Below are 27,283 nucleotides of genomic sequence, written 5' to 3'. Positions count from 1 at the left end.
ATGGCTGCAGAATAAAGCAGAAACACAACAGTAATGCAGTGTGAATTCATTCTTAGAAGCAGGATTAGTTTATTCTCGCTGCTTAAATGATAGTTGACAACCATTGCCTCTCAATCAGCACACTTCATGTCTTCACCTCAGCAGACTGTGTGTCTGTCTGGTGAGTTTGATTTAGACACATTGTCGGATTAGTTGTTTTTTGTGCTTAGCCTCTTATTAAGTGTCGCTTAGCATGCTCAAAGTTTCCCTGCAGCCATTTGCTTGATACAATAAGGCTGAGCGGGAGGACATTGAAAAACACAGAGTAGCCTGGAGTGATTCTAATGGGTTGGTTCCCTGACTCTCCCACCGTGCAACAAATTAATTATCCCCTCTCCAGGAGATCAACACACACACAATCAACAAAGAAGATTTTCCCTGTCTGGGTAGCACCTTGAATGAAAAATGTCCCACAACAATAACCCACAGCAATATTGTGTTAGCCACAGTGTGAAATTGATGAGCATGTTTCCTTTCATTGAGTGCTACATTACAGTGTCTGGCTGCAGCGAATCATCCATTAGTGATTGTCACCGTTCAATTTGATTGTGTGCCGCCGAACATCCCAGGGCGGTTAGAGAGAGGCCTTGGTGTTAATTCAGACTGAAAGCAGGAGCGAGAATAAGACTGAGGGCGTTGATGGCTGCTGAAGTGATGGAGATTAGTGTGCGATACAAAGCTGTTGAAGTGGCAAACAAAATGCAAAGGAGAGACCCGGCCTGTTTGCTGCAGCTTTGAGCTTGAAGAGTTTTGTCCTTCAACCTGGCTGTGTGACATTTTGATGTGGAACGTTTTTTTTCTTTGCGTCACAGCAAAGATTTTGAGTCAGAGAAATTCTCATAGTTCTTGCTAACCCAATTGTCTATTTTTCATCAGTCGATTCAAAGGCTCGGTAATTGTACTCATTAACCAAAAAACATCTGTAACAGCAACCTGAACGATGGAGGTTAAATGAGGCTCAGTCTAAATGTCAGACAGGAATCTTCACATGGGTGTTATCACACCTCTGCCCATTAAAGCTGACTTCAGAGTCTCTGTGGGAGCATTACGAGTGGTAATCTGAGGCTGATACACTGCTGCTACAAGGAACCCGTTTTAGATGAGTCTGCGGAAATGTAAAATGTGGCTTCTTGAACCCATTTATTTTCAGGATTATGTCAAGACATCACAAACAGTGTAAGCCATGTAATCTGACATACTCCAATTGAACACATACCGATGGTGAATGCACAATAGAAAAACATAATTCCATATAAAAATACATTTATTTTGAACAATTTCAAAATGGTAATTCGTTCACAGTAAGAAATGTTATTTAAAACAAGATGACTTTTATATAATTGACAAAAAGGAACATCATAGATCATATCATGCACAACTTTTGAGCAACTGCACAACTAACTGACCATAAGACAAGATGTTTAACCATTTGTTTAATGTGTGAAGTAAATTTTAAAATCACCATTTTTTTATATATATATATATAGATATATATATTTACCTATATATATGTATATATACACTACTCACAAAAAGTTATGAATATTCGGCTTTTGGGTGAAATTTCAGAATGAACCTAAAATGCATTATAACCTTTACAGGTGAACTTAATGTGACCTTCTGTAAACTTTTGAGTGCACATTCCAACTGTTCAATGTTTCAGTACTTTTTCCACAAGTTGCTGTTCTTTAACAAGGAGCTTAACGGCAAAATTCATAACAGGTGTTTGAGAATTGGTATTTAAACAGTCCTCCTCATCATGCTGTTCACATTTTGGCATCATGAGACCAAGACGACACCTAACAATTGATCAACAGTATCTCGGCTTTGTGAGGCTTCAAACAGGATGCTCTCAGACGGATGTGGCCACTGAGCTCAGAGTGTCATCAGAAGGTTGCAACAAAGAGACTGGAAGAGTCATAAAAAGGCATAGAAGTGGACGTCCTTTGGCCACGTCTCACACTTTTGACCACTTCATTGTGAACAGTGCCCTGCGGAACCGGTTGATGAATGCCACTTAACTCCAGGCACATGTGGGCAGGTGTGTCTAGTCAGTACAGAACTGCCCTACACTTTGTAAATGGTACAGTGACAGGCCATACTACTTGAATAACATCATTAATCCAGTCATTGTGCCCTTGCATGAACAACACAGGCCTAATTTTATCTTCATGGATGCCAATGCTCCAGGGTCATCGAGGTCACATAATGAGGGAACGGCTGCTGGAGACTGGGGTACGTCAATTGGAGTGGCCTGCACTTTCTCCAGACCTGAATCCCATAGAGAACCCATGGGATCAGCTGAGTCACCGCGTAGAGGCTCGTAACTCTGTAACCCTAGAACCTCAATGACCTGAAGGCCGCCCTTCAAGAAGAGTGGGATGCCATGCCTCAGCAGACAATAAAGCCTCGTTTCCACTATGCAGTCTGGTACGGGTCGGTTCAGAACGGTTCACTTATTTCAGTGTTTCCACTACCACGAAAGTGTACCGGTCCCATGGAACCTGTTACCATTTTTGTAACCTTTCTGCTTGGGGTATCTAGCACACAGGACCGGTTCCCTTGGGGAGGAGCCAAAGCACACTTGGGAATTATCGTTGCCTTTCAGGATGCAACAATAATAATAATAGATCGGTTTTATATAGCGCTTTTCATAATACTCAAAGCCACTTCCAGTGAACACCAGTGAATGAAACAACAGCAAATTCCCTAAAGTTCTGCCAATCTCCGTCAACGAGTTCTGGGAGTTGACGTGGTCACTGTGTTGTTTCAGTGCAGTGTTGTACAGGTGCCTGTACCGCACTTCTTCGCTGAGTCTGGATTCGAATTGGTCCATCATGTTTGTCGTTCTCCGCGCAAATTTTGACTGGTGCACGACTACGCGGCAACAAAAAAATCAGACAGGGGGAAAAGTTCGGGAAGCTCGCCTCCTTCAGTCATCATTCAGCCCGCAGAGCTGCCTGCTTGTCACTCACAGCAAGCGGAGGTGCGCGGAAGCTACGCTGAAGCTGCACGCGGCGTGAGGGACCTCCACTTTCTCTCTGACGAGATGCCACAAAAAAATAAAAAAATAAAAAAAAACGCTCATACCGCAGGGACGTTATGACAGAAAATTTTAGTGGTTTTGAAACCTTGACTTTTGGTATACCTTGAAACCGGTAACCAGCCCATGCCTAGTCTGGAGTGCTGAGGAGGTGCAGGCTTAGGCACGCACTCCGCCCAGCCCTGAGGGTCCCCTTTGTACAGTGGGAACGCAAAGCTGACCCCAAAGCGACCCGATCTGTACCGTACCGATACGAAGTGACCCGAACCGTACTGACAGTGGAAACGAGGCTTAAGTCGACTTGTGAACATGACACATCGTTGTCAAGCTGTAATTGATGCTCAAGGGCGCATGACAAGTTATTGAGACATTGACATTTTTTGTTGTGGTATACCCACCACTGTTGTTTGCTTTTCTTTGAATAAATTGTTTGAGATGAGGAAATCACCAGTGCATGCTTCTACTTTAATGCCGTACTTTCATGATATAATATCACTGTAGCGTGAACGTTTTCCATTTTCCATACATTTCACCCGAAAGCCAAATATCCCTAACTTTTTGTGAGTAGTGTATATATAGATATATATATATATACAATGAAAATGACTAACTCACCCCAGTATAATCTTTGATCACAGATAATTAGGGCATGCTATTGGAAAATCAATGAGGACATTCAGCTTGTAGTGGAACTTAAAGTCATGGAAATACACAGTGCCTGCTCAGTGGACTCACTTTACAGCAAAAGTAGGATGAAGCTACTGTGACCCCTCTATGTACAAGTTAATTAAATTCCAATCTTTAAGGCCAGACTTCCTTCATTTTCCAACAGTCATAGAAAGCACCATGTTACAGAGCAAAGCCATCACATATTTCTGTCCTTCAAGCATTAACAACAATCAGATTTTGACATTCTGACACGCGTGTTTGAATAACAACACAAAGACTTCTAGCAGGAGAAACCTTTTTAGACTCTGTGATGGCAAAATTTCACAAATGAATTCTGTCTCTATGTCATGGAGGCAGACTTGGATATGTTCTGCTTTGGTTGTAAGATCCATTCGGGACGGGAAAAAACAAACAAACACTTACAATGAAAAGCTAAATGAAAAGGTTCAACTTTACATATTTTACAGCCCCGGTCAGTTTGTGTGATAGAGAAACTTATTCATAAGAAAGAACACATTGTCAACAAACCCTGTAAGATAGAAAACATTACGTTTTTCATTTCAAGTCCAGTGCCATATTATTATATTTCTTGGGGACCAGAAATCCTACATCATCTTATACTACATAATGCAATGAAGCCTATACAGTCTTTCACTTGTACTAACCTGTAAGTTTATGCTACTTTTCTTATTTTCATTACGATGTTTTCTCTGCCTGCTATCTTTATATATTCCTGTTGAGGAATCATACAGATGTGTCAGAGCAAGTAAAAAGTTTTCAAATTTTCACAATTTAATTTAAATGTTCATAAAATATTAGCCACGTGCAATTATGGCAGTGGTAACAACAATATCAGCTTCTTTCAGCAGTTTACCGCCCTAAAACTGGAGGCTGCTGGCTCACTGCATTGATTGTACTCTAAATCCATAATTCTACTTACTTCATACATGTGAGCTGAAAACATGACCGTGAACAATAGCAGCTATCAGCATAGAGTAAATACAGAAATAAATAGTGCCAACAAAGCAAACCATTTCAGCACAATTGAAAACACAACAAGCTGTACTTACTCAGATACAAAGCACGTGTTAGACATTAGTACAGTTTGGAAATTCTCTTGTGACAATTTTCTCCATATTTCTTCCAAATCCTCCTGAAAACAATCAAACAAATAACAAAATGGATAAATTCAGAGGCAGTCAGCTGGTTTGACATCACATACACATCACAAAACCACTCCTGTCTCATATTTCTGCTTTATCATCAGGACACTCAGATGACATTTAGCGGTGATTGCTTTTAACGTCAACCTAACACGTCATTTCAAATCTTTTTCTTCAAGATCAAATCGCTTGTACAAGCTTTTACACTAAATTACATATTCATCAACCATGCATTCTGCTTGAAAAGCCGCCTATTGTCACACCAAATGAACATAGCTTGTCTGAGCAGGGCTGAGGTGATGTTGGAGCGTTGATAAGATAGGATCATTGTGACAGAAGGCAATGTATGATTGTGCATACGCTGGCTTATACAGAGCGGTAAAGAGGTACTTCAGTGTCTCAGCTGTGTCTGTAGCTTATATTCAGTCATCTGTGTAGAGCCACGTGAGGCAAATTTCACCCATGTGAGTAATAACAGCGCAGTAAATTCATCAAGGTAAATATCTGCTTGTTTGCTTGGATTTGCAAGGAAAAATAGAGATTTATGACATTAAACTGCTTTTAAAAGTGGCATGTTTTACAGCTACAGTAAGTGGGCTGCAGCACAATTCCAATTTGTAAGGCATGTCAAAGTTAAAAATTTAAAAATATTTTGCAAGAAATATCAAACACACAAAGCCAGAGAGGATTCAAAGTGCTGTGTGTCTGAGAGGAAAAAAGTGAAATCCTTCACATTTGCCTCTACTAACAAGTGTAACAATGCAAACGTTTTTCAATATTTTGTCACAACGCAGTGTGGATCTTAGATTACGTAAAAAACTCTGTTCACATTTCTTTCCTGTTTCATTCTTTGGTTGATTTAAGCCAGTTTTGCACGTAATCAAAAATATTTTAGATTTTTCATTTCACAAGTTAATAGTTGCCACAGTTTCAGAGCAGCATTATTGCAGCATGGATATATCCAGATGATAACTGTAAGCCCAGCGATCAACCTTTTACAGATCTGGTTTTGGTCTCTGTTCAAACTTTATCAACCTGCTGTTTGGGGCTGAGCAGTTAAGTGTGTTTTTGTCTTTTAGATAACTTTTTCCAGAGGAAATCTGCCATCTGTGTCCAGAAACAAGGCTGTGAAAGCAGTGAGAATATACCCAAACACATGAGATGCTGACTGAACTGCTCCAAAAAACATTTTTTGCACAAAACCATTCCTGCATTAAAATTAGGATAAACTGTGAGTTTTTAAAGCGAAACATGATTGATCAGATGTAAATAAATCCTTGACTGTGAGTGGCCATATGCAATTCATCTTGTAAACAAATGAGAGCTGCTCGAGACATTATATTACCACTGCTTGATTGATGATAGTTGAAAACATTTCATCCTCCAAAATTATCTCTGTGCTTTAATCAAAAGAATATTCCTAGCAGTCTGACAGATATGGGCCCACCCTCACCTGGTTTACATAAAAAAAATCTGTCTTTGAAACTTGATTAGCTCTTCCTCACAATGAGTGGATACACAGTGTAACTGTTTTCTACACTTGCTGCATAGGGCCTGTGCTGAAAACTTTCTGCCTTTTCTTGATGATGCTGAAATCTCTATTACAGCTTAATTAATCCTTATTTCAACAGTTATTTTTCAGAACTGTCATTTTCATAATAACAATCAAATTAAGATGTTTTACCAAACTCGCCTTACATTTTTAATTGTATTCTGTCGAGTTCCGCTTTACATGTTCAAAACTTCACTTTTACCTCTATGAATTCTGACAACAATTTAACTTAACAGCCCAAGCAGCACTGTGACAACTATCAACAAGCAGAACATTTTCCTCTTTGGGCTGGTTTATTATTTCCCTTGGGGAGGTGTGCATTTGGTCCTGTAGTTCAAACCTAAGCTGACGGTAAAATTCTGTCTCATATAATACATATTAAAGGAATATTACAAATAAAGGATTAGCAACATTCTTAGTCTATTAGGTTGGACAGTGACCTGCTCTTTTATATCATTATTTTATTATATTCTTGTAACATAACTGGAAATACAGATTCAGTTGTGTGGAAGCATTTATATCTCAGCCAAAACCAGGATCCATGAAACCGAAACCGAGCTAATGATTAATGAAACCCTTTAAACAAAAGGCTAATTTAATCTATCTGACCCTGGATCAAAAGATTTCGTTCTTCTTTCCTCTTTAGTAAATAAACACTTTCGAAAGTACCCAAAACAGAGATAATTTGTTTCAGATCAGTAAGGACTTGAAACGGTAGAAACAGCTGAGAAATGAAGAACAGCCAAAGTGCTGAGTGACCAGAAAAAGGCTTGCAGCCTACACGTGTGTGTGTGTGTGTGCGTGTGTGTCAGGAGCACTGCAATGCTACTTTTGTCAAATAGTCCACACTGTGTACACAGGGTGAATACTTCTCATCTAATAAACATCACAGTGGATGTCATGCACAGCAATCAAAAAAGTTAAATTGTCTTGGTGTTATCTGGCTCGTGTGCAGATGCTGCAGCTGTGTGCTTCATTTAGCAAAAATATGACACACAGCAGTGATAAAGATGTTCCAGATCCTCAGACGTGTGCTGCATGTCAATATATTGCACACCGGCCACACTCAACGAAACAATGCTGCCATGTTCCTTTGCACCAAAATGCAGAGAAGATGTATGCTAAGCGCTCTATTTCTGGGGCTATAAAATGTTACACAGCATCAGTCTCTTACAGTGACAGTCATCCCTTAAATCCTGTTTTGATGGATTAATGGATGACAGTATTTCAGAGATATTAATAGTCTGTATTCAATTTTGCCATGATGAAAAATCTGAATCACTGAATAAGAGCCATCCCACAAGTTTCTCTGAGATTTCTACATCCTGTATCTGTATATCCTAGATCCAATTTTATTTGAAAAAAAGAGAGTAAATATTCAAATTCAGCTTGTATAATATATGATTATGTAAAAATAATAGATTTAATTGTGGTTGTGTACTTTTCCTTTCATATTTTTAAAAATATTTTAAATTGTGGCAAACCTACTGTTTAACATAATAAAACATATCTTTTTATATCTTCATAATTCCTCAACTGTTGCTTGAATACAGTATGACACATAATGACTGTAAAGGTGGTGAGCTGTAAATGATTACCTCTGCTCCTGCCATCCAGCTCCTTTTCCATAAGTTCTTTCTGAGACGGGAACTCGCTGAGCTTGACCTTGGACATGGCGTCATTCTGGCCCACTGTACTTATCACCTCCGGCTCCTTCTCGTGGCTGTCCTCAGTCTGCACATGGATCCACGGGATTTTCCTAAAGCAGACCAACACAAAAAACAAAGATGATTAGTTTTGAATTGAAAAGAGAATCAAACACAAATTATTCTATTCTGTCAGTGGACTCGGGCTGCATGGTGGTGTGGTGGTTAGCACCGTCGCCACACAGCATGAGTTCCTGGTTCAAATCCTGGCTGGAGCCTTCCTGTGTGGAGTTTGCCTGTTCTCCCAATGCATGCGTGGATTCTCTCTGGATACTCCGGATTCCTCCCCACATTCAAAAACATGCATGTTAAGTTAATTGGTGATTCTAAATTCTCCTGAGGAGTTAGTGTGCATTGTTGTTGGTCTCAGTGTAGCCCTGTGATAGACTATCCACGGTGTACCCCACCTCTTGGCCAGTGGCAGCTGGAAAGGCTCCCGCCTCCCTGCGACCCTGAATTGGATTAAGTTGGTACAGAAAATGGATGGATGTGAGTAGACTCACCTTTTAAACTTGTAGATAAAGAATGCAACAAAACCAACACATATCACACTGAGCAGCATCAGCATGGCTGGTCCACTATGGATGGAGCTTGAATCCACAAGTGGAGCTGAAACACAAGCACATTTTGATTAGGACACGTGTACTAATCCCTTTTTTTCCTTCACCTAAGCCACAGTATGTCTTATTCCAAGGAGATGGCTTTCATTACCCCATGTCATGTACCAACTGCAGCTGCTGTTTGAAGTGCTGCAGTCTGCATGCTATCCCCTCAGGGCATAAAAAGGAACATTTAGGAGGTCCACTGCTTCTCCCTTGGGTCCTTCATAAGATGGCAGCTTATGCATAGTCCTGGCTTTTTAAATGCTGAGATGCAATATTCAAAGTTTTCCCCTGGTTGCCCATCGTTCTCTCCTTCAGAGAGAAGCCTATGAAGTGTGTGACCTTTCTAGATCATTTTAAAGGCAACCTAGACCTTTGTGTGCAGACACAAATGAAGACAGATCCATTGGTGGATGAAAAGGGTAAAGCCATGCAGGGTTGATCGACACATTTTTGCAATATGCTAATATTCTGGTGACCCTGTCGATTTCCTTGGTGCATACCAAATGTGTTCTTTGTCAATCTCTTCATTGATCGGTTGACTTCCAGCAGAGCTACTGTCCCAAAGCTTCAGGTACAATTCTGGCACAGTGTGATGGATATTTAAATCCTGTGACATACTGTATTTTCTGTATTTTTCAGCATGAGTTAAACCTTGTGTCAACCATTTCAAGTGATACTTATCCTTTGCAGACTAGCAAGGAAATACATAAACTGCCCATCTGAAGACATACAGATATGTTCTAATTAAAACTAAAACCCGCCTAAAAGTTTTGTTTTATGCACTTGCAAAAGGGATGTAAACCCACCAGCAGCACTTGTGGGTAACAATATTGAGCTGGAAGGTTACAGAAAACTTACCCAAGGTTTGCTGAGTCATGTACAAAATAATGCGAACATCAGGTTTCAGCTCAAACTGGATCAGGCCTTGGTTCAGAGCAGTGACAAAAATATCTGATATCTGTTTTAGACAGATGACACACAAAAACAGAAAATGTTACGTGGCATCAAGACATCTAAGAGGCAATACTAGTTGAGAATCATCGTTTGATGGCTATGTTGATAGTTGACATTAAAATGAAAGCTCAGAAATACACAGCTAAAATAAGAGTAAATTTAGCCATAAAAAATTCTACTGTGTGTACAGCAAAAAAGTGAGGACATGCACAGGTCTAAACCAAGTCAGTGATTCCAAAATAGTATTAAATCTTCTTTTCTCTATGTTCCAACTTTCCACTATGATTAATACAATTCTTTTTGGTAGCTGGTTTGGTAGTGATCACATTTCAGGAAAAGAGTTATTAGTTTTAAAGTGGAGGACTGCATTGGGATTGGGATCCCATGCGTCCCACTTGACCCGAAGCAAAATCTTGTGGGAGCAGGTATTTTAAACAGTGCTGCAGGCACTCATGGGTGGCCAGAAAATAAACGGTAGGCCCCACAGTGACGACAACTCCAGCACTTAGTTAGCTTTAACCATGGCTGGAAATAACAAATGAAGCTGACGGAAAGATTGAAAGACTGTGGCTTCATACTAGTACTATACAAGACTTAACTGTGTAAATGGCGATAGTTTGGTGCCTTTGTTTATCACTGTTGCATTTTGTTGCTATGAATAGTGCGTTTTTAGATGATTCATTCTAGAAGGATGCATTAGGAATTGGAATCATGTCCTGTGCAACCTGACATGGGACCTGTGTCGTGTGAGAGGGCAGTAAAGACAGAGCCGGTGAGAACGGAATTAAGAAAACTGCTCTTGGAGGCAACTATATATTCAAGCTTTATCCCAAACTCATTTAACACTTTGAAAAATAACAAATATACTAAGTCTAACTATTCCTCTGATTGGCTCCTTTATTCTGCAAATACCATGAAAACAGACATAAAGACACGTCCTATCAGCAGTCTGCAGTTAAAGGTAGGGTAGGAGATCCTGGATTTTGAGTCCAGCGAAGCTGCATTTTGAAAATACACAGGTCAAAAGTCCCAACCCCTTTCTTCAGACTTCCCCCCGAAGCCACGCCTCTAGAGTACATGAACGCGCAATGCTTGTTCACGAGCACGATATATAAAATTTCATTAGAAAATTCCGTAAACTGCAGTTAAAATCATTTAGAAAACTTCTGTAACCTAACACATTTATAACCTAATAACTGTGGTGAGTTCTTCTTCTCCTGAAAACCGTCAAATTAAATACTTCAACAATATATGCAATATATAGAAATTGTCTTATATTAGCCAGTTATCTTTGAAAATTTCCCTTGAAAAGTGCATTTTTATGTGCATAACAGTGGGTGTATGAAATTAATACTTTTCAATGACAGACAGTTTTTCATCTATAGAATAAAATAAAATACCATCAATACAGTTACAAAGTTGTCTCACATTACGTGGAATGTTTTATGTAAAGTTAAAGAGTAGATGTAAGATTTTGTCGGTATAAGATGTAGAATGGAAACATTAAATTAAGAAATGCTTTTCTCTATTGGCATGTAACACTTGTAACATTTATTGTCATGTTACAAGTGTTACAAGTCACCGGAAATTACTCTCCACATTTGACCCATCCAGGTTGGCACCTGTTGAACACACACATGCACATGCACAGGGTCACACACTCATGGAGACAGATGCCATCTGGAGCGGTGGGCAGCCAATCACAGCGCCAGGGAGCATAGGGGTATAGTGCCTTGCACAAGGGCACCTCGGCCGTGGCAAGGAGGTGGACTTCCACCCCTCCAGCTGCCAGTCCACCAATCTGTTTGGAGCAGCAAGAGAGGGAATCGAACCACCGACCGTCCGGTTATTGGACGACTCTAACCACTGAACCACAGTCGCCCAAAACTGCGAGTTAAAAACTTACATCCACAGTTCATTGATAATTTACCTTTTTATGGCTAATATACTGTTATTTTCTAAACTAACGTAATGACCATCTCTACTTATTATGACTATTACCGTCCGTAGTGCATCCTCACTCCTTTTCTTGTGCTCCCTTGATGTATGCACGTCCGGCAGGATAAAGAGCTCTGCTGTTGTTGGAAGTCCCGGGTACACAGACACCAGCAGCTGATCTTCAGGCACCCCAGACATCTGCAGCAGATGGATAACAGGTGTAACTCATCTATGAAGGTTAAAGTTTGAGCTGTTAGTCTAACTTTGAAGCCCATATAATGGAATCCAATGCAGTTCCCATGGCTAACGTTTTGACATCAGCTTAAATTGAAAATCACACTACTTAACTGTCATCAGAGATAAGCTCAGAAAAGGGACCGCAGAGCATCATGACTGCTGTGTCATTACTAGTCACTGGTATAAAACAGTAATGACCCCGAAAGCCACTGGAATTCGAAGTTGACTCCAGGAAATATCTTTTGGGACTTGATGTACCTGTGACAAAGCTGTCCGCACCACACGCCCTATGTCCTCCCTCCAGTCGGAGATGTCAGGATTGTGCTCATCAAGAGCTGGGGAAAACGACAACAGCAGTGACCTGAAGAACTCTGGGAAAAAAAATGGTGAAGTCATGTTTGTTAGAATATGAATGCTACTTCTGGTTTAGCTTTTGATTAATCTGATGTGCAGTTTTGTCTTTTTTCATTTGGCAACATATGCCTTGAAGTTAATTGCTCCTCCAGATTTCATGTTCGCATACCGTGACATTTTACTCATTAGATAGGTCTACATTGAAATCAACGAGACACAGCTTGCAGCACTGACCGGGAGGGATCACACTTTACCCAAGATAGCATATTGCATATTCATGTAACTCCAAATAAAGTGCTTGGAAGTCTACCTCTCCTACTCACCTTTAACCGTTATAACTTTTGAGTCCTGCATTACAGTGCCTCCACAGGCAACCTGTACCGTGACCTTGTTTTTCCCTTCTCTGTGAAACGTGTGAGAGACGCTTCCTTCCAGTGTTATAATTGGCTGGATTTCAAAAGAAAAAACACAGAAAATTCAGCAGTAAACCTACTGAATATTGAATACCACAAACATGCTGCTCTTGACACAATGCATAATGAGTTCTGCATTTAACTCAATCAACGTCATGAATATGACGAGTCATCTGAGCTAGATCCTCCATGCAATCGCCAGTCACCTGCAATCGCACTTTATATGATTTATAATGGGAAAGCTTTGCAGATTTATACTCTTAAATTGTAAACAACTGCACAAGAACATCGGTGGAAGAGTGGGGGAATGGAAAAGATGGCAGTAAACGGTAAAAGTAATTCTGAAAAAACAGTGGTAGGAGGGAAAGCTTCTCACCTCGGAGCTGTTGTCAAACCACCAGAAAAAGGTCAGAATTCTAGTGTGACTTGGCCAAACCACCGCTGTCAGATTAGCTGCCTTCCCACTGATGGCTACAATAGGAACGGAGAGATACACGCGCTCCACTGGACCTGAGGCAGTAACACATACACCGGCACATATCCATACATGCATCATATGCATACAGAAAACACTGAGTATTATTGTTAACACAGCTGATGTACGATAAGCTGCAGATGTGCGTTTGCATTTTATAAGGCTGAAACACATAAAAGTAATACAACCATGACTGACAGGGAATTCAGCTGCATGAGGACATGAGCTTTCATGAAAGAGAGGAGGTTCATGCTATGTGCACTGCTGCAGGAATGAGTAACGATGTTACTTATTCACATACTGGTAATGTGTAAAAACAGCGTGCTGCTGTCAGATCCCTGGCTGTTTTCTGCAAAAGCTGTCACTCGGTAAATCCCAGTCGTTCTGTAGATGTGCTTGATGCCATCATCGGTCCTGCTCAGGTTAGAGTATGTGATCTTGATGCCATCCCCAAAGTCTAACTGGATGCTGGTGCTCAGCGAGTCTCCCTGTGGACACATGGTATGACACAGAATCTGTCATCATAGCTTAGGTCAGGACACTTCAGTTTGGCCATATACAACAGGAGATTGCTCTGCCTGCTGCTTAAGTGCCTGGGCTGAGATGTCCTTTAGACTGTGTCAGTAACATATTGTTAGTGAATGTGAATGGGAGGAGGCAGAAAACCAACAGAGAAAACACGAGGAGAAGTGAAAAGGGGCCAAAAAGGTCGACAAGTGTCAAAAAGTAAGAAAGGTGAGTTTATAAACTACTGCCACTTGGTTTAGTTCAAAACAAGTCCATTGCTGTTATTCAAGAGTTTTAAACCCAAAATACTATCTATTTTGTATTTTTCAGGCTATGAGTTATCTGTAGTGTCAAATTTCTGCCTCGACATCAATGCAAGAGGTTTAAAGAGTTCAATTGTGGACTCTTTGGGAGTAAAAACTCCCAATTAAATCTGATAACCAATTAAATCTGATATCCAGTACACAAACGGTATCATTATGTTACTGTTTGTGATCCCGTGACTTTTTTTATATTGTCATTATGAACTATTCATGGTGAAACCAAACACTTAGAATTTTAGCTATATTTGGGGGCCTAGCAGCGAAGCTGCGAAGGCACCCATTGTGTTAGTAGCTTTTCCTATTATTGATCCGTTTCCACTGCAATTGAAGTCTATGGCAGCCCCATGAACGCTATGGTAAAAAGTTGTGAAATTTAACACACGTAATCAGCCATGTGCCAAAGCCAAAGTCAAGAATTTTCAAGCCCCAAGAGCTTACTCTCTAGCGCCACCAACACGTCAAAGTTCAAAGTGCATTCAGCCTAATAACTTTGGACTACTTGGTCCAAATTTCACAAATGAGGCATCGTTGGAATCCTTGGATCATGACAAGTCCAACGCACCCTATGACGTCAATTTGCGTGTACTTAGATTTTCCGCCATTTTGAATTTTATCAAAAAGCTTAAAAAAGCATTTCAGGTCACAGGAATTGTCCAATTTTAACGAAACATAGACTCTTAAGACCAAGCCGCACAAACGTTATCCAAGGGAATTTTTAATTAGGCTTCCGTTTTTCCATAAAATTCAATCAAACTCGAGGTTGACGTCGCCAAACCGGAAGTGAGGCCATATCTTGGCAACCATTTGATGTTATGACGTCAAACTTCTAACACAGACTCATGACCAGGACAGTAAGACGCCAACGAAGTTTGGTGACGTTTGGCCTATAGGTGGCGCTATATGTAGCAAAAATGCATTTTTGCTCATATCTTTGGACTCCTTTGTCCAAATGTCACAAATGAGGTACTGTTGGAATCCCTGGATACAGACAAGTTCAATGAACCTCATGACGTCGTCTGCGCCATCTTGGATTTATCGCCATTTTGAATTTAATCGAAAACCTACAAAAAGCATTTCAGGCCACTGAGATTGTCCAATCTCCACGGGACTTGGCACATAGAATCTTCAGAACAAGCCGCACATAAGTTATCATGTGGATTATTTTTTTTCACTTCCATTTAACCGCGGCAGCCAATCAAACTCTACGCCGACGCGCAAACGGGACATTTGGCCGTATCTCTGCGATGCATTGATGTATTGATGCCAAACTTGGTGCATGGACTCACAACGCCTTCCTGGGCAGCCCAAGCCTTCCCTATTGTGCCATTCTGCTAGGACCCCCACATCGCTGCTTGCAGCTATATTCACTTTTAATGTTTCTCCTTCCATAAGTATTTGTCATTTCAGATTCTCAAAACAACAGCAGCTTTTATGCATTTTAAAGTTTTAATTGGGGGTCCTAGCAGCGAAGCTGCAGGAACCCATTGTGTTAGTAGCTTTTCCTATTATTATTGATCCGTTTCCGCTGCAATTGAAGTCTATGGCAGCCCCATGAACGCTATGGTAAAAAGTTGTGAAATTTGGCACACGTAATCAGCCAAGTGCCAAATTAAAACTCAAGAATTTTCATGCCCCAAGACCTTACTCTCTAGCGCCACCAACACATCAAAGTTCAAAGTGCATTCAGCCAAATAACTTTGGACTACTTGGTCCAAATTTCACAAATGAGGCATCGTTGGAATCCTTGGATCATGATGTCAATTTGCTTATACTTAGATTTTTCGCCATTTTGAATTTTATCAAAAACTTTAAAAAAGCATTTCAGGTCACAGAGATTTTCCAATTTTCACGAGACTTGGCACATAGCCGCACAAAAGTTATCATGTGGAATTTTTAATTAGGTTTCCGTTTTTCCATAAAAGCCAATCAAACTTGAGGTTGACGCCGCCAGACCTGAAGTGAGGCCATATCTTGGCAACCATTTGATGTTATGACGTCAAACTTCTACCACAGACTCAAGACCACTAAGGTAATTGGCCCAATAGGTTTGGGGACGTTTGGCCTATAGGTGGCGCTATATGTAGCAAAAATGCATTTTTGCTCATATCTTTGGACCCCTTGGTCCAAATGTCACAAATGGGGTACCGTTAGAATCCCTGGATGTAGACAAGGTCAACGCACCTCATGACGTCATCTGCGCCATCTTGGATTTTCTGCCATTTTGAATTTAATCAAAAACCTTCAAAAAGCATTTCAGGCCACTGGGATTGTCCAATCTCCACGGGACTTGGCACATAGACTCTTCAGACCAAGCCGCACAAAAGTTATCAGGTGGATTTTTTCATTTCACTTCCGTTTGCATGTGGCAGCCAATCAAACTCCACGCCCACGCGCAAACAAGACGCATGGACTCACGACGCCTTCCTGAGCAGCCCAAGCCTTGCCTATTGTGCCATTCTGCTAGGACCCCCACATCGCTGCTTGCAGCTATATTTTTTACCTATGCTTGCCTTTAAAATTCATCAGATTTTGATAGATCAATTGACATTTTTGCAAAGATAAGGTAAAAAGGGATGGATGGGGTGTTAACCCACAGAATGTTATGTAAAAGACCAGATTATGGGCCCCACACATCAAAAAGTTTTCTGAATTTCTTTCACTTCTCAGTTGAAGTCTTATTTGTTCTCTACAGTTTTTTATACATTAAAATTACGTTTTAACAGGATAGTTTATATACAACTTCTGATCTGCCATCGTAAGTAACATGATAGGTATTCAACCTTCTTCGAATCCCAAAACTTGCTAAAACAATTTAACCAGAATTTGTAAATCTGACTCACCCTCTGTGAAATTTGGTACTGTTTGATAGAAAAAAACTCCCTCATACATCTGATATTTTGGATTTCTTCATTATATTGATGTTTCCACTCCTTCACTCCATTAACAAAAAACTAAATCCAAGTCTGAAATAATAATTTCCTCCTGTTGTTGCCAGTTAGCAAATGTTAACATACAAATGTGCTCGCTGTTAGCATTTAGAGGAGAACGGAAGCATTGGTCTGGTTCAAAGTTGGTCATACAAATACTTTAAGACACTTATTAAATACTATAACATCTATCTCTTTGAATACTAAAGTGATTTATAACTCACATCAGCAAGGTAGATTGCGAAAGTAACATTGCTTCCAATGACAGCACTGAGTTCTGTGTGAATGGTGGACAGTCGGAGGCCTCGGGGTGCTCTCGGCTGACACGCTTCTGTCTTGGGCGAGTACACGTTCCTTCCTCGCTCTTTACAGTTATTGGACAAAACCTTCCGATACCTTTCAAGTACAATGTAAAAATAGGCACAATTTAACAAGCGTTTCTAGTATATAACAAATTAACCTGTACAACTGAACATTGTTCGAATACATTAGATAGATTCAGTTTGCATACATTGAAAATGTGTACTTTTGTCATGCTGCTTGTCCAATATCTGCTCTGTATTATTGCTTTTAAAGGAACTGAGACACAATGCCATTTGTAGGTTCAGCTTCCCAAGCATGTTTTCCAACTCAAAATTGCAGTAAACCATAATTTCATGGTTTTATTCAAGGCAATACGTCAAACAAGGTGGAATGGAATAATATTGTTGTGCAATGGACTGAACATTGGGGCCCACTTACCCTGTGCTGTTAAGAAAACTTTGGCTGGTGCCGCAGCTTTTAGCTGCACCATTTGGATTAAACCAAAAAGCAGGAGAGCACTTCCCATCTGCCTGGCGTTCCCACCCATAATCACTGCCAAAGGAAATAAAAAGGAGCAAAACACAACACTTCATGAAATGAAAAACACTGCAACTCAAAATAATCTACAAGCTTTTGTAGTGGGGCAAATGCTCTGCAGTTAGAACTCCATGGAATATTTTAGGTCGGTAACTAGAGACATGATTGTCAGACAAGTAGGATCAAACAGAATTTAAGATGGAGGGATTAAAGATATTTAAAATTCATTTAACAATTCATTATTAATTGAATTCTAATAAGTCACTTGACATTATGTAAATCACAGTACCATGATGAAAAGTTCTCAGCTCCCATCTACATTTTTCAAACTATAATTAGAATCACATTTCGGTAAATATGCAATGTACGATGGATATTAAGACATATGAGGTTTTGCAAACTGATACATGAGGTTTTTTTTAATTTTTTTTATTATAAATGCAGACAAGCAGCCTGAATTACATACATACAACTAAATTAGATGCACAAAGTGTATCCACCGCTTGATAAATATGTTATGAAAGAAGACTCCCTTGGAATTATAGTATGGGTTAGACAACAGTTTTGTCTGGAAACAATAACGGAGGAAGCCATTACCATTCGAAATCATAGGATGTGCAAAGGCATGGATCAGAGGAGTAGATTCTGGAATAGTCTTGGGTCAGCATGCAGCGGGTGCCGGGCCTGCGCTTCATATATATTTGCTTCTCACCCATCACACACAGCTCACCCTATCAAACAAAGAAAGAAAAACGTGTTACAGTTTCTCACAAGCATGGCACAAACAATGGAAATAAACAACAGAAATTTTATTTAAGCGTTAAGTGAGTATACAAGAGTGCTCTTCTTGAAGTTGGTATTACATCCAAAAAGTTTAATATTCCTCTTACCTTGTTGTGCAGGTACCATGTCTGATAATCTCCATCCATGCATCTTCTGTTAAAAAGGCCCTTGTAATCAATCTTGATCAGCTGCCACTCTGACCGATGGCTGAAGTGTCCAAAGAAACTGAAAGTGTCAGGCACAACAGTCTAAGTGAATAGCATTGATCATCTTGTGACAATACAATAATCTGCCAGGAAAGCTTTGGTCTCGGTATTCATATGGGTGTTACATTGACAAGTAGCAGTCACCTTGCTGCAGACAAGGAAAACCCTAACTCGGCACTGTCCCATTATGAACAGCTCAAAGAACATGACAAGAGCCCAAGTTGATTGATCTGTCTCCAAACTATCAGAGCACTATCTGATCAAGCGATCTATAGGATGTGCCCCACCCCACAACCTACAGGAGCTAAAGGTCAGATTTGTGGCAGCTCAGAGGAGGCCTATACCATATTAATCAAGGGGTTTTAATGTTATGGCTGATTAGTTTATGTTGACAGACAAGACAGCATTTCTAGTCTTTGTAGAAAAACTGTTGAACCTTTTCTTTGTTTACATCGACTGAAAAGCTAATTCTCGATGCCAGATATCCTTCAGGGTTGTAACCGTGTGTCTCAGCTTACGTGATAATGTGATTGTCAGACTCTGGCTCCATTAAAACTCCATCCACATACAGAGGCGCCAAAGAGAAACTGTGGCGATCCCATTTCTTTCCTTCGTCTAGACTGATCCTGCATAGGAAAGACAACAGCTGTCAATGCAGGAATATCAATGTTTATGTGTCTGTAGTTAGTGGATAAATAGAATATTTTCACTGTGTATGCAACATTAAACATCACAAGCGCACCGGTTGAATAATGGAAAAACATTCAAAGAAATCCGATGAAAGATTTTAGGTCATTTAGCTTTTGCCATGTTTGAAAAATGAAGCACGTTGGAATCTGTTTGATGTGAAAAATTATCTTGACAACAGACTGAACAATAGAGCAAATGTACCATGGCTCAGGTAAGTTTTTGAGGGTGACAAAACATCAGAAAGAGAGATATGACTCAGGTGCTAACATCAGAAAAAAAAATGGGGGGGGTGTTCAAATCACCTTTCTCAGAGCTTAATCACTTTTGATAGTATTGTAGTGTGGAGGGACATCAAAGTAGATATTGTTACAGAGCTCTCACAATGTGATGGACTCATGAGGGCATTTTGACTCCATTCTCCCTTCTCATTTACATAAAAGCACTCAAACCTTCATATCCAACCATGAGTACAAAGCTGTAACGCGCTCTTCTCTGACGGAAATGACAGTTCCGAAGCCACAGTGCTGATACAATAATCCCACAAACTTGGCCCATCAGCATTTCATAACATTAAATGTAATCATATGTCGCGCCACCAACCCCCAGAAAGAAAATTACACCCAGGTAATTTCCCATTATAACTCCTACAGTTTCTACCTCCAGCATGCTTTTCTGAGGACAAACTACACCTACCACAGGTGTCGAATGGGTGTCACTGCATGCTGAACTGCCAGCAAAGCCCCTCCATTGTCAAGAAACCAAATGTTGAACTCTTCATCAAAAATCTGCATCAATGCACAGAAAAGAAAAAAAATACATTTGCACATTTCATTAAAAGCACACTTTAAAACACACACACACAGTGTGTAGATGGGTCATACCTGTCTCCAGCTATTCCCTGCATCAGATGTTATAAACATTCCAAGGTTGGTAGAGGACAGCTCTGTTCCAATATTCCCTGTGTTCAATAACATGAATAATTTCAGTCAGTATGTATTTACAAAGAAGGCCCATAAAACGTCTTCTGTGTACACAATCAACCGATAAAATCACTATTTACGAGCCTGTCCTCTATTCCTACAAGAGGACAATTTTATGATTTACTGCAACCTAATCATCTCTCCCAAAATATGAGGTTAAATGATCTGAAGTTTCCTTATTTGATTTCTTTGACAGAAAAGAAATTGTGTACGATTTGTTTTGTGTTTTTGCACTGCAGCCACATTTCTACCTGAAAAATAAGGGACAGCTAACATCTCACCACTTCCAATGCACATATTTTAACTAACTGTACCTGTTGCCACAATGATACCAGGTACAGACTTTTTGCTGGTGATGGGTCCAGATGTATAGGGATTCTCTGACATCTCCAGATGAAGATGCAGGGAACAAAATGGCTGTTGACAATATGATACAACACACAAGCAAGTTGAGACAAAATGTATCTGAGATCTAAAGAGAAACAATGTAATTAGCTTTCCTTTCATGTTATTCTTCCTATTGAGAGAAAAGTGCTAACATTTTCCGATACCATTTATGAAAACAAAGACACTTTCTTCCTCTCATCTCCTCTGCCAGAAAAAAAGAAACAAGAAAATGGTTGAGAGGACATAGGGGGCATTTGAATTGTTCCATTCCACAGCAAACAAGGCATGTAATTAAAATTCCCCAAGATGCACTGATAAAACCGGCAAAATTGATTCACATCATTTCACTCATTTCCCTGACTGAAGCAAACCGAAAACATCAATAAGGTTTTTCAAAGAGTTGAGATTGGGGGTTTGAAAGCAGACAGGAGCAGAGTGGTCATTTATACACCACACTGCATGACTGTAACCTGCTATTAACTGAATGATATACATTTTCAATATCTGAAGGACATACTGACTGGATTAGTTTCTATCATAGCTGGCTGAATAACAACACAGCTCCATAATGTAATTCAGTATAATCTAACATTCATTAGTCCAGCGTGACTACAGGTAGTAAATTGTAATCACAGAGGTTAATGGAAAGTCAGGACCCCTGAAACTAAATACGATGACACTGCACCTTACACTGATAATAAGAATATTCCAGGCAAGCATCTCCTTGGCCATTTATTAAACTAAAAAGGCTATTTGATGCTGAGGCACATGGCTGTGCGCAAAACTATGGCTCAGAGTCAAAGAAACATCCAAAGTAGAGCCGATGAGGTTGAAACATTTGATGAATGATATATGTCATAAACTTAATTTCGCATGAATGGAAGCATCCATTCACTTTCGCCCAAAGGCTCAAGCTCACCAGAATGCAGTGGAGGTTATTTCCAGCCACATCAGTGGTAGGAGCTGGCAGCAGGGCCCACGTTTGTCCCTTGTTGTATGTGATGAAAGTCTTAATGTGATCACCCACCAGTTTGTTGGCAAGATACATGCCATTAATCCCCTCAACCTATAAAGAAAGATAGCTAAACTTAATCTAAACAGCACTGCAGTTCAAAGATACATGAAGATATTCTACTTAAAAAAAAATTGAAAGTAACTTATCATCAGCATATGGTGCTCAAAATACACATTCTGACTGTGTTACTAATAAGTTGGTCTATTTTAAAGCTTTGATGGTGTCAATCAGTTATATTAGTGCATCATAATTTTCAAAGTGATCTTATTTAATGTACGCAAATCTTAATAACTTTAAAAATGGAATATACTTGGTGAAGTTAAAAAAACGTCATTGTTCAAAACTGGCTTTGGATATTAGACTATTTGAAAATATCACATGTAAAATTTATCAAAACTACACATAAATGAAGTTGTACTTAATCACAGCTTGGTAAATTTACAGATGTTTTCCATGACAGTTCTATAACTGAAGAGGGAAATAATGATGGAGAAACAGCAGTAGTCCTTGAACAAGGCTGACAACAAACCTTATAAAAGTCAACCAGTAGGTTACCAGCGGGTCCTCTGCTGGTTCTCAGATTCTCTAACGAAAGGATGAAGTAAACCCCAGGGGAGTCTGAGATATACAAGCTGTAAGTGTTGTTCTGATTCCACTCCTGGACTGCAGCAAATACCTGCTTCTCATCTGTGCTGATAATATGCATATCCTGTAGCATGAGAAAGACAGACAGATGGAGAGAATGACAGGGGCAGGCAAGCGAACACAAAATAGACTCAAAACACTGTGACACTTCTTCACAAATGAGTTGTGTGGCTTGTCCTCTACAAGAGTAGGGAAAACATGGTATTCAAAAACAAAAACACTTTTTCTTGCGATAACTTTAAGTCTTTGTTGCTCACCTTAGGCAGACAGTATTTTGGTAATTTCATCTGCTTGAAGGATTCTCTCATGTAGGACACAAAATAGCTGGCTCGTCCCGACTTGGTCACCTTTGTAATGAATTTAAAGAAATCATGTCATTCTCTAATCAGTTTAGGCAAGTTCCTGAAGTAATATCTTAAAAAAAGAAAAAAATATCCCTGCAGATCAGTGATTTTTTACTGATGGCAATAATAGGTCGGTAAGAAAAGTACCAAAGTATCAAAGTGCAGTAAACTGTCAAACTGATATTTGTCGACCACACCTTTTTGTATTTTCAGCCTTGCTAATGTTCAAATAAAGTTATGTCTTTATTTTTTTTCTCATTTATTTAATAAATATCAAAATCTACAATTTGAAGGAACACAGATTTATATCTGCTGGACTAGGACTCTAAGGAAGTTTGTGCATTGATGCATCTTGCTTTTTATTTTGACCAACAGAGAACCAGTTCATTCTGATACTGATTCTGATTAGGAACCACAGAGCCTTTTTTTTGAGTGGTTTGTTGTACTAAGTTTAGCACACGCCACCTCATGAAGACACCATTATTCCAGTCTTTTTTGTTCATACCTCCATAATACTGTTTATGAACCCCTGATTTTTTCCACTGGTCAAAAAAGGAAAAGAAACTAAAAACTTGCCACATCTTATGAGTAATCATGCTGCAGAATGAATTCATGATCTTAAGCCTCCTGACAGAATAGATAAGTTGTGACTGAACCTTTGCACAGGAAATTAGGAAAATTAGTCTTTATCTCTTGTTGTGAAATGAGAGTATGAAGCTGAAACATCTCAATAAGGAGACCAATGAATTGAAACACAACGCCTGACTGACTTGATAAAAGACTTGCAGTTGTGTCCTCTTTTCAAGGTGTTCGAGGCTGAAATTACAAGCCCAACAGAAATTAATATCACTACCTTAATTAGTGTAAAGCCAAGAAGCACCGAAAATTGTGTTGGCTCTATCTACAGAGTCTCTTGCAGATCTTAATGCACTACTACTATCCCATGCACTTACAAGCGTGGTAACAGTACTTGATTGCTTATTTTCTAATCAACTAGAAGGATGGTGTTTGTCCCCCAACACACTACATTAGGGCTCTAATGGAATAATCTATCGAAAATCAATGAGCTGCATTTTCCCAGGCCACATTTTTGAGGATGTTGCACTTGGCTGTTCCTTCTCTCCCAAGAGACTTTGGAGGTGTTGAAGACTGCTTATTTCGTTGTAGCCCAATCGATAACCTCATTACTCTTTGTCAAGTTAAATCCAACTGCCCCAAGCAATGAAAGTCACAAGAAAGTCATCTACGCCACCACAGCTCCACTCAAACACTGTGTGTGAGTGTGTGTGTGTGTGTGTGTGTGTGTGTGTGTGTGTGTGTGTGTGTGTGTGTGTGTGTGTGTGTGTGTGTGTGTGTGTGTGTGTGTGTGTGTGTGTGTGTCAAGTTATGTTCACCGGCATCTTCCTTATGTCTGCCTCAGCCTTGACGGTCAATCTCATCTCTGCTAAATGCAATTTGGGCATTTTATTGAATCACCATTTTGGTGGTGATATATATATTTTTTTCATACATTTTCATTCTGCAATGGTAACCGTTCCAATCAAGTGTGTGGATTAAGTGTGCTAAAAGTGAAACTAGGTCAGCACTGAAGTATTGCTTCTGCAACATCATACCATTTTTCAAGATAAAATATGTGGATAACTAAATCAAAAATGAAAAGCAAATATTTAGGGTTATTTACTCCAAATGAAAATGTGCAAGCACTGAAAAGCTCTCTCATTTTATTTTTAACTTTGCTGAAACTTAGCTTGAGTCAAACAAGGATGACCAAATGCATCAAGCCTGACCAACAGATAGAAAATTACTTAGCAGAGGATGGAAATCAATGACAGTGGAGGGCATTTGGAAATTAAATTTCTGATAATAATCCTGACTGCGGCTCTCTAATTGGAGTCAAAGTCAGAGTGAATGGTAATAAGGACACCAACCTGTCTTTGTTCCTTTGCCATGTGCTTACAGTGAAGAAGATATTTTTCAGGGATTGGATGTCTGTGTGGAAACTATGATGCTGAGCTTTTACACACAGAACGAGACAAATAATAATCGAAAACGCAAGGATACAGAGGGGAACAGGTGGGCTCGGAAAAAAACCATTACGTGAGTTTTGATGGAAAAGGAAACGAATGAAACGGGAAACACGAGAGAGCAAAATGGAACAAAAAAAATAGAAGGAAATAAAACAAAAACATTACCTAACCCTTTAAATGAGAAGATGAAGACAACTAGTTTATTTTGAACAAGAGAGGAATTCTAATACTTTGCAAACCTGTGTGAAAACATATTCATCCTGTACAACTAATGAGTTGGTATCTACATGTCCAGGGAAGAGGTTCTGTCTGTTGCCTTCCGTGCATCTTTGGGCTCTGCACTTCACATACTGAGCACCTGTAAAGTGGCAAAAGGAAACCAATCAGTTGTGAATTACAACTATTTACATTCTAACTGTACTTGGCATGCACTGGAGCAGAAGCTATATGTAATATCCAAACCAAGTTCACTGTTCTGAAACAATATCAAAGCTTGTGTAAATGTTCAACCAGTACAAAAGAAGTCTGTTTGCCTTTTATAAATCAAAGCGAGGATTGACAACTAACACAATCTTGCGTAGAATTAATGGCACCCTTGAATTATAAGTACAGAATATATGTTAAAAAAATAAATGCAAATATATAAATCAGTATAATTGGAATATTTGTTGTGTTTTTCTGGCACGCTATTATGAACTTGAGTTATTTATTATGAACCTAAAAAGTTCAAAGAAAAGAGTAGCTCTGATATAGAGCTGTCTTAAAAAGCACAAATGCAAAGGCTAAAAGGCAATTGCCACCACTCTTGAGTTTGGAATGATAGGAATGCCACAAAAATAACATCAAATATAATGACAAAAATTAAAACATTTAATTTACTTTCAACTGTATGGGTAATTCATTCACATATTTTCTTATATTTTTATCTCTCTAATAATTTGTCTTTTTTTTTTTTTTACTACATTGTTATATGTAATCAATCATTGTCATTTCATCCATCAGGCTCACTCAGTTTTAAGACACCAAGTCCCCAAGTCCGTTAAGCCAATCAGACTTCAGCATGAATAGTTTGCCTCCTCTTTATGAACTTTGTTGTTGTACCTTCATCTATCACTTATTTCACCTTTATTGTGTATCAAAATATTTTCGGAACAGATTTTGGGCAAGTTATGAACAACAGTTGCCTTATCTTCACTTAAATTGTTGCGACTTGTGTAAGACAGGTCTTACAACTGAACTTCCAGTTTGAATCACAGAGTTTGCTTTTACATTTGGAAGATAGGTAGAACTTCCATCCATCCATCCATTTTCTATACCGGCTTAATCTAATTCAGGGTGGGGACGGTAGCCTATCCCAGCACCCTGGACTCAATACAGAGCCAACACAGATACAAACGAGAAAAACAACCATGCAACCATCCAGTCACCCCTAGGACCAATTTAGGATCACCAGTTACCCTGACATGGATGTTTTTAGATGTAGACTATGGGAGGAAGCTGGAGTACCCAGAGAGAACCAATCATAAACAGGGAGGACACGCAAACTCCACACAGAAAGGCCCCAGCTGGGATTCAAACAAGGAACATTCTTGCTTCTCCACAGCACCTTGCAGCCCAAGGTGAAATGTGAACTTCAAAATTCTTAACAAACTACTTATTTCTGAGTCTTCAAAGAGTAACAATTAGTCATAGCGCACGTAAAACCTCTACATTACAAATTTATGTCAATATGTGTAAGAGACAGGCTAAAACTGAAAAAGAGATAATGCAACCTTGACGTCACACATTTGTTGGGACGCCATTTGCTCTGAGGCTGTTTTTTGCATGTACAGTGTTTCTCTGTCATTTTCCTCTGTTTATGGCCATTCTTGTGACCATCAAATTTATTCTTTATTCTTTTTTAGTTTTTTTGACAGGGACAATACAATCAGACATAGTTACAAATCAAATCTTGTAGCTGATGTGATGCATACAGAGTATAGCAACAAGTGCTAATTTACAACTCCCGTCCCTGGTTAGGCTTTTCTATGCTGACACAAGACCTAAAATAGACATTAATTTACATAAGAACATTAATCTATAAATACAACAGTGCAGTTCAAACTTTCATCTCATTCATTCACTCTCACATGTTTACAAGTGAGTACAGTTTTGGTTTGTTTTAAGCCAAAATTTAAGTTTAAAGGTGAACAATTTAAACTCACTGATGGACTTAATATCTGTGGGCAGTGAGTTCCAGAGTTTACAGCTTTTGTAAGAAAAGACCGACTGTCCAAACGATGTTCCGCACTTAGGGATTGTACAGTTGTGGTTGGAGCTGCCTCTTGTTGTCCTGCTGCTGTTTGGTCTCTTTATAAATTCCCTGAGTGGTTCTGGAGCCAAATTGTGATAGCATTTAAAAAATAATTTGAGAAAACACAAATTGCTAAAACTGTCAAAGCTCAACAAATTATGTTTGTAG

At 39.4% G+C, this 27,283-nt stretch overlaps 1 protein-coding gene across 1 annotated transcript in view; it reads right to left on the bottom strand.

Annotated features, from left to right (window-relative positions):
* Positions 1–1,179: 1,179 nt before the first annotated feature.
* The window catches only part of sorcs3b (sortilin related VPS10 domain containing receptor 3b), a 73,507-nt gene continuing 47,403 nt past the window's right edge, over positions 1,180–27,283 (bottom strand). Inside the window, exons 7-27 of the mRNA XM_075478421.1 lie at positions 25,062–25,180; positions 22,709–22,798; positions 22,336–22,515; positions 21,711–21,857; positions 20,719–20,821; positions 20,306–20,382; positions 20,118–20,209; positions 19,253–19,360; positions 18,636–18,753; positions 18,343–18,476; positions 17,647–17,760; positions 17,130–17,301; positions 13,450–13,636; positions 13,050–13,183; positions 12,584–12,707; positions 12,165–12,277; positions 11,733–11,867; positions 9,636–9,735; positions 8,676–8,781; positions 8,065–8,225; positions 1,180–4,904 (exon numbers count right to left, since the gene is read on the bottom strand). Of these exons, the coding sequence (XP_075334536.1) occupies positions 4,840–4,904; positions 8,065–8,225; positions 8,676–8,781; positions 9,636–9,735; positions 11,733–11,867; positions 12,165–12,277; positions 12,584–12,707; positions 13,050–13,183; positions 13,450–13,636; positions 17,130–17,301; positions 17,647–17,760; positions 18,343–18,476; positions 18,636–18,753; positions 19,253–19,360; positions 20,118–20,209; positions 20,306–20,382; positions 20,719–20,821; positions 21,711–21,857; positions 22,336–22,515; positions 22,709–22,798; positions 25,062–25,180 (2,579 nt within the window). The 3' untranslated portion in view covers positions 1,180–4,839. The remainder of the gene's footprint in view (positions 4,905–8,064; positions 8,226–8,675; positions 8,782–9,635; positions 9,736–11,732; positions 11,868–12,164; positions 12,278–12,583; positions 12,708–13,049; positions 13,184–13,449; positions 13,637–17,129; positions 17,302–17,646; positions 17,761–18,342; positions 18,477–18,635; positions 18,754–19,252; positions 19,361–20,117; positions 20,210–20,305; positions 20,383–20,718; positions 20,822–21,710; positions 21,858–22,335; positions 22,516–22,708; positions 22,799–25,061; positions 25,181–27,283) is intronic.

Source organism: Odontesthes bonariensis, chromosome 2 (genome assembly GCF_027942865.1).
Source record: "Odontesthes bonariensis isolate fOdoBon6 chromosome 2, fOdoBon6.hap1, whole genome shotgun sequence".
Taxonomy (NCBI): domain Eukaryota; kingdom Metazoa; phylum Chordata; class Actinopteri; order Atheriniformes; family Atherinopsidae; genus Odontesthes; species Odontesthes bonariensis.
The sequence above is the reverse complement of the archived record's forward strand: the minus strand, read 5'-3'. Positions and strand labels throughout refer to the sequence as shown.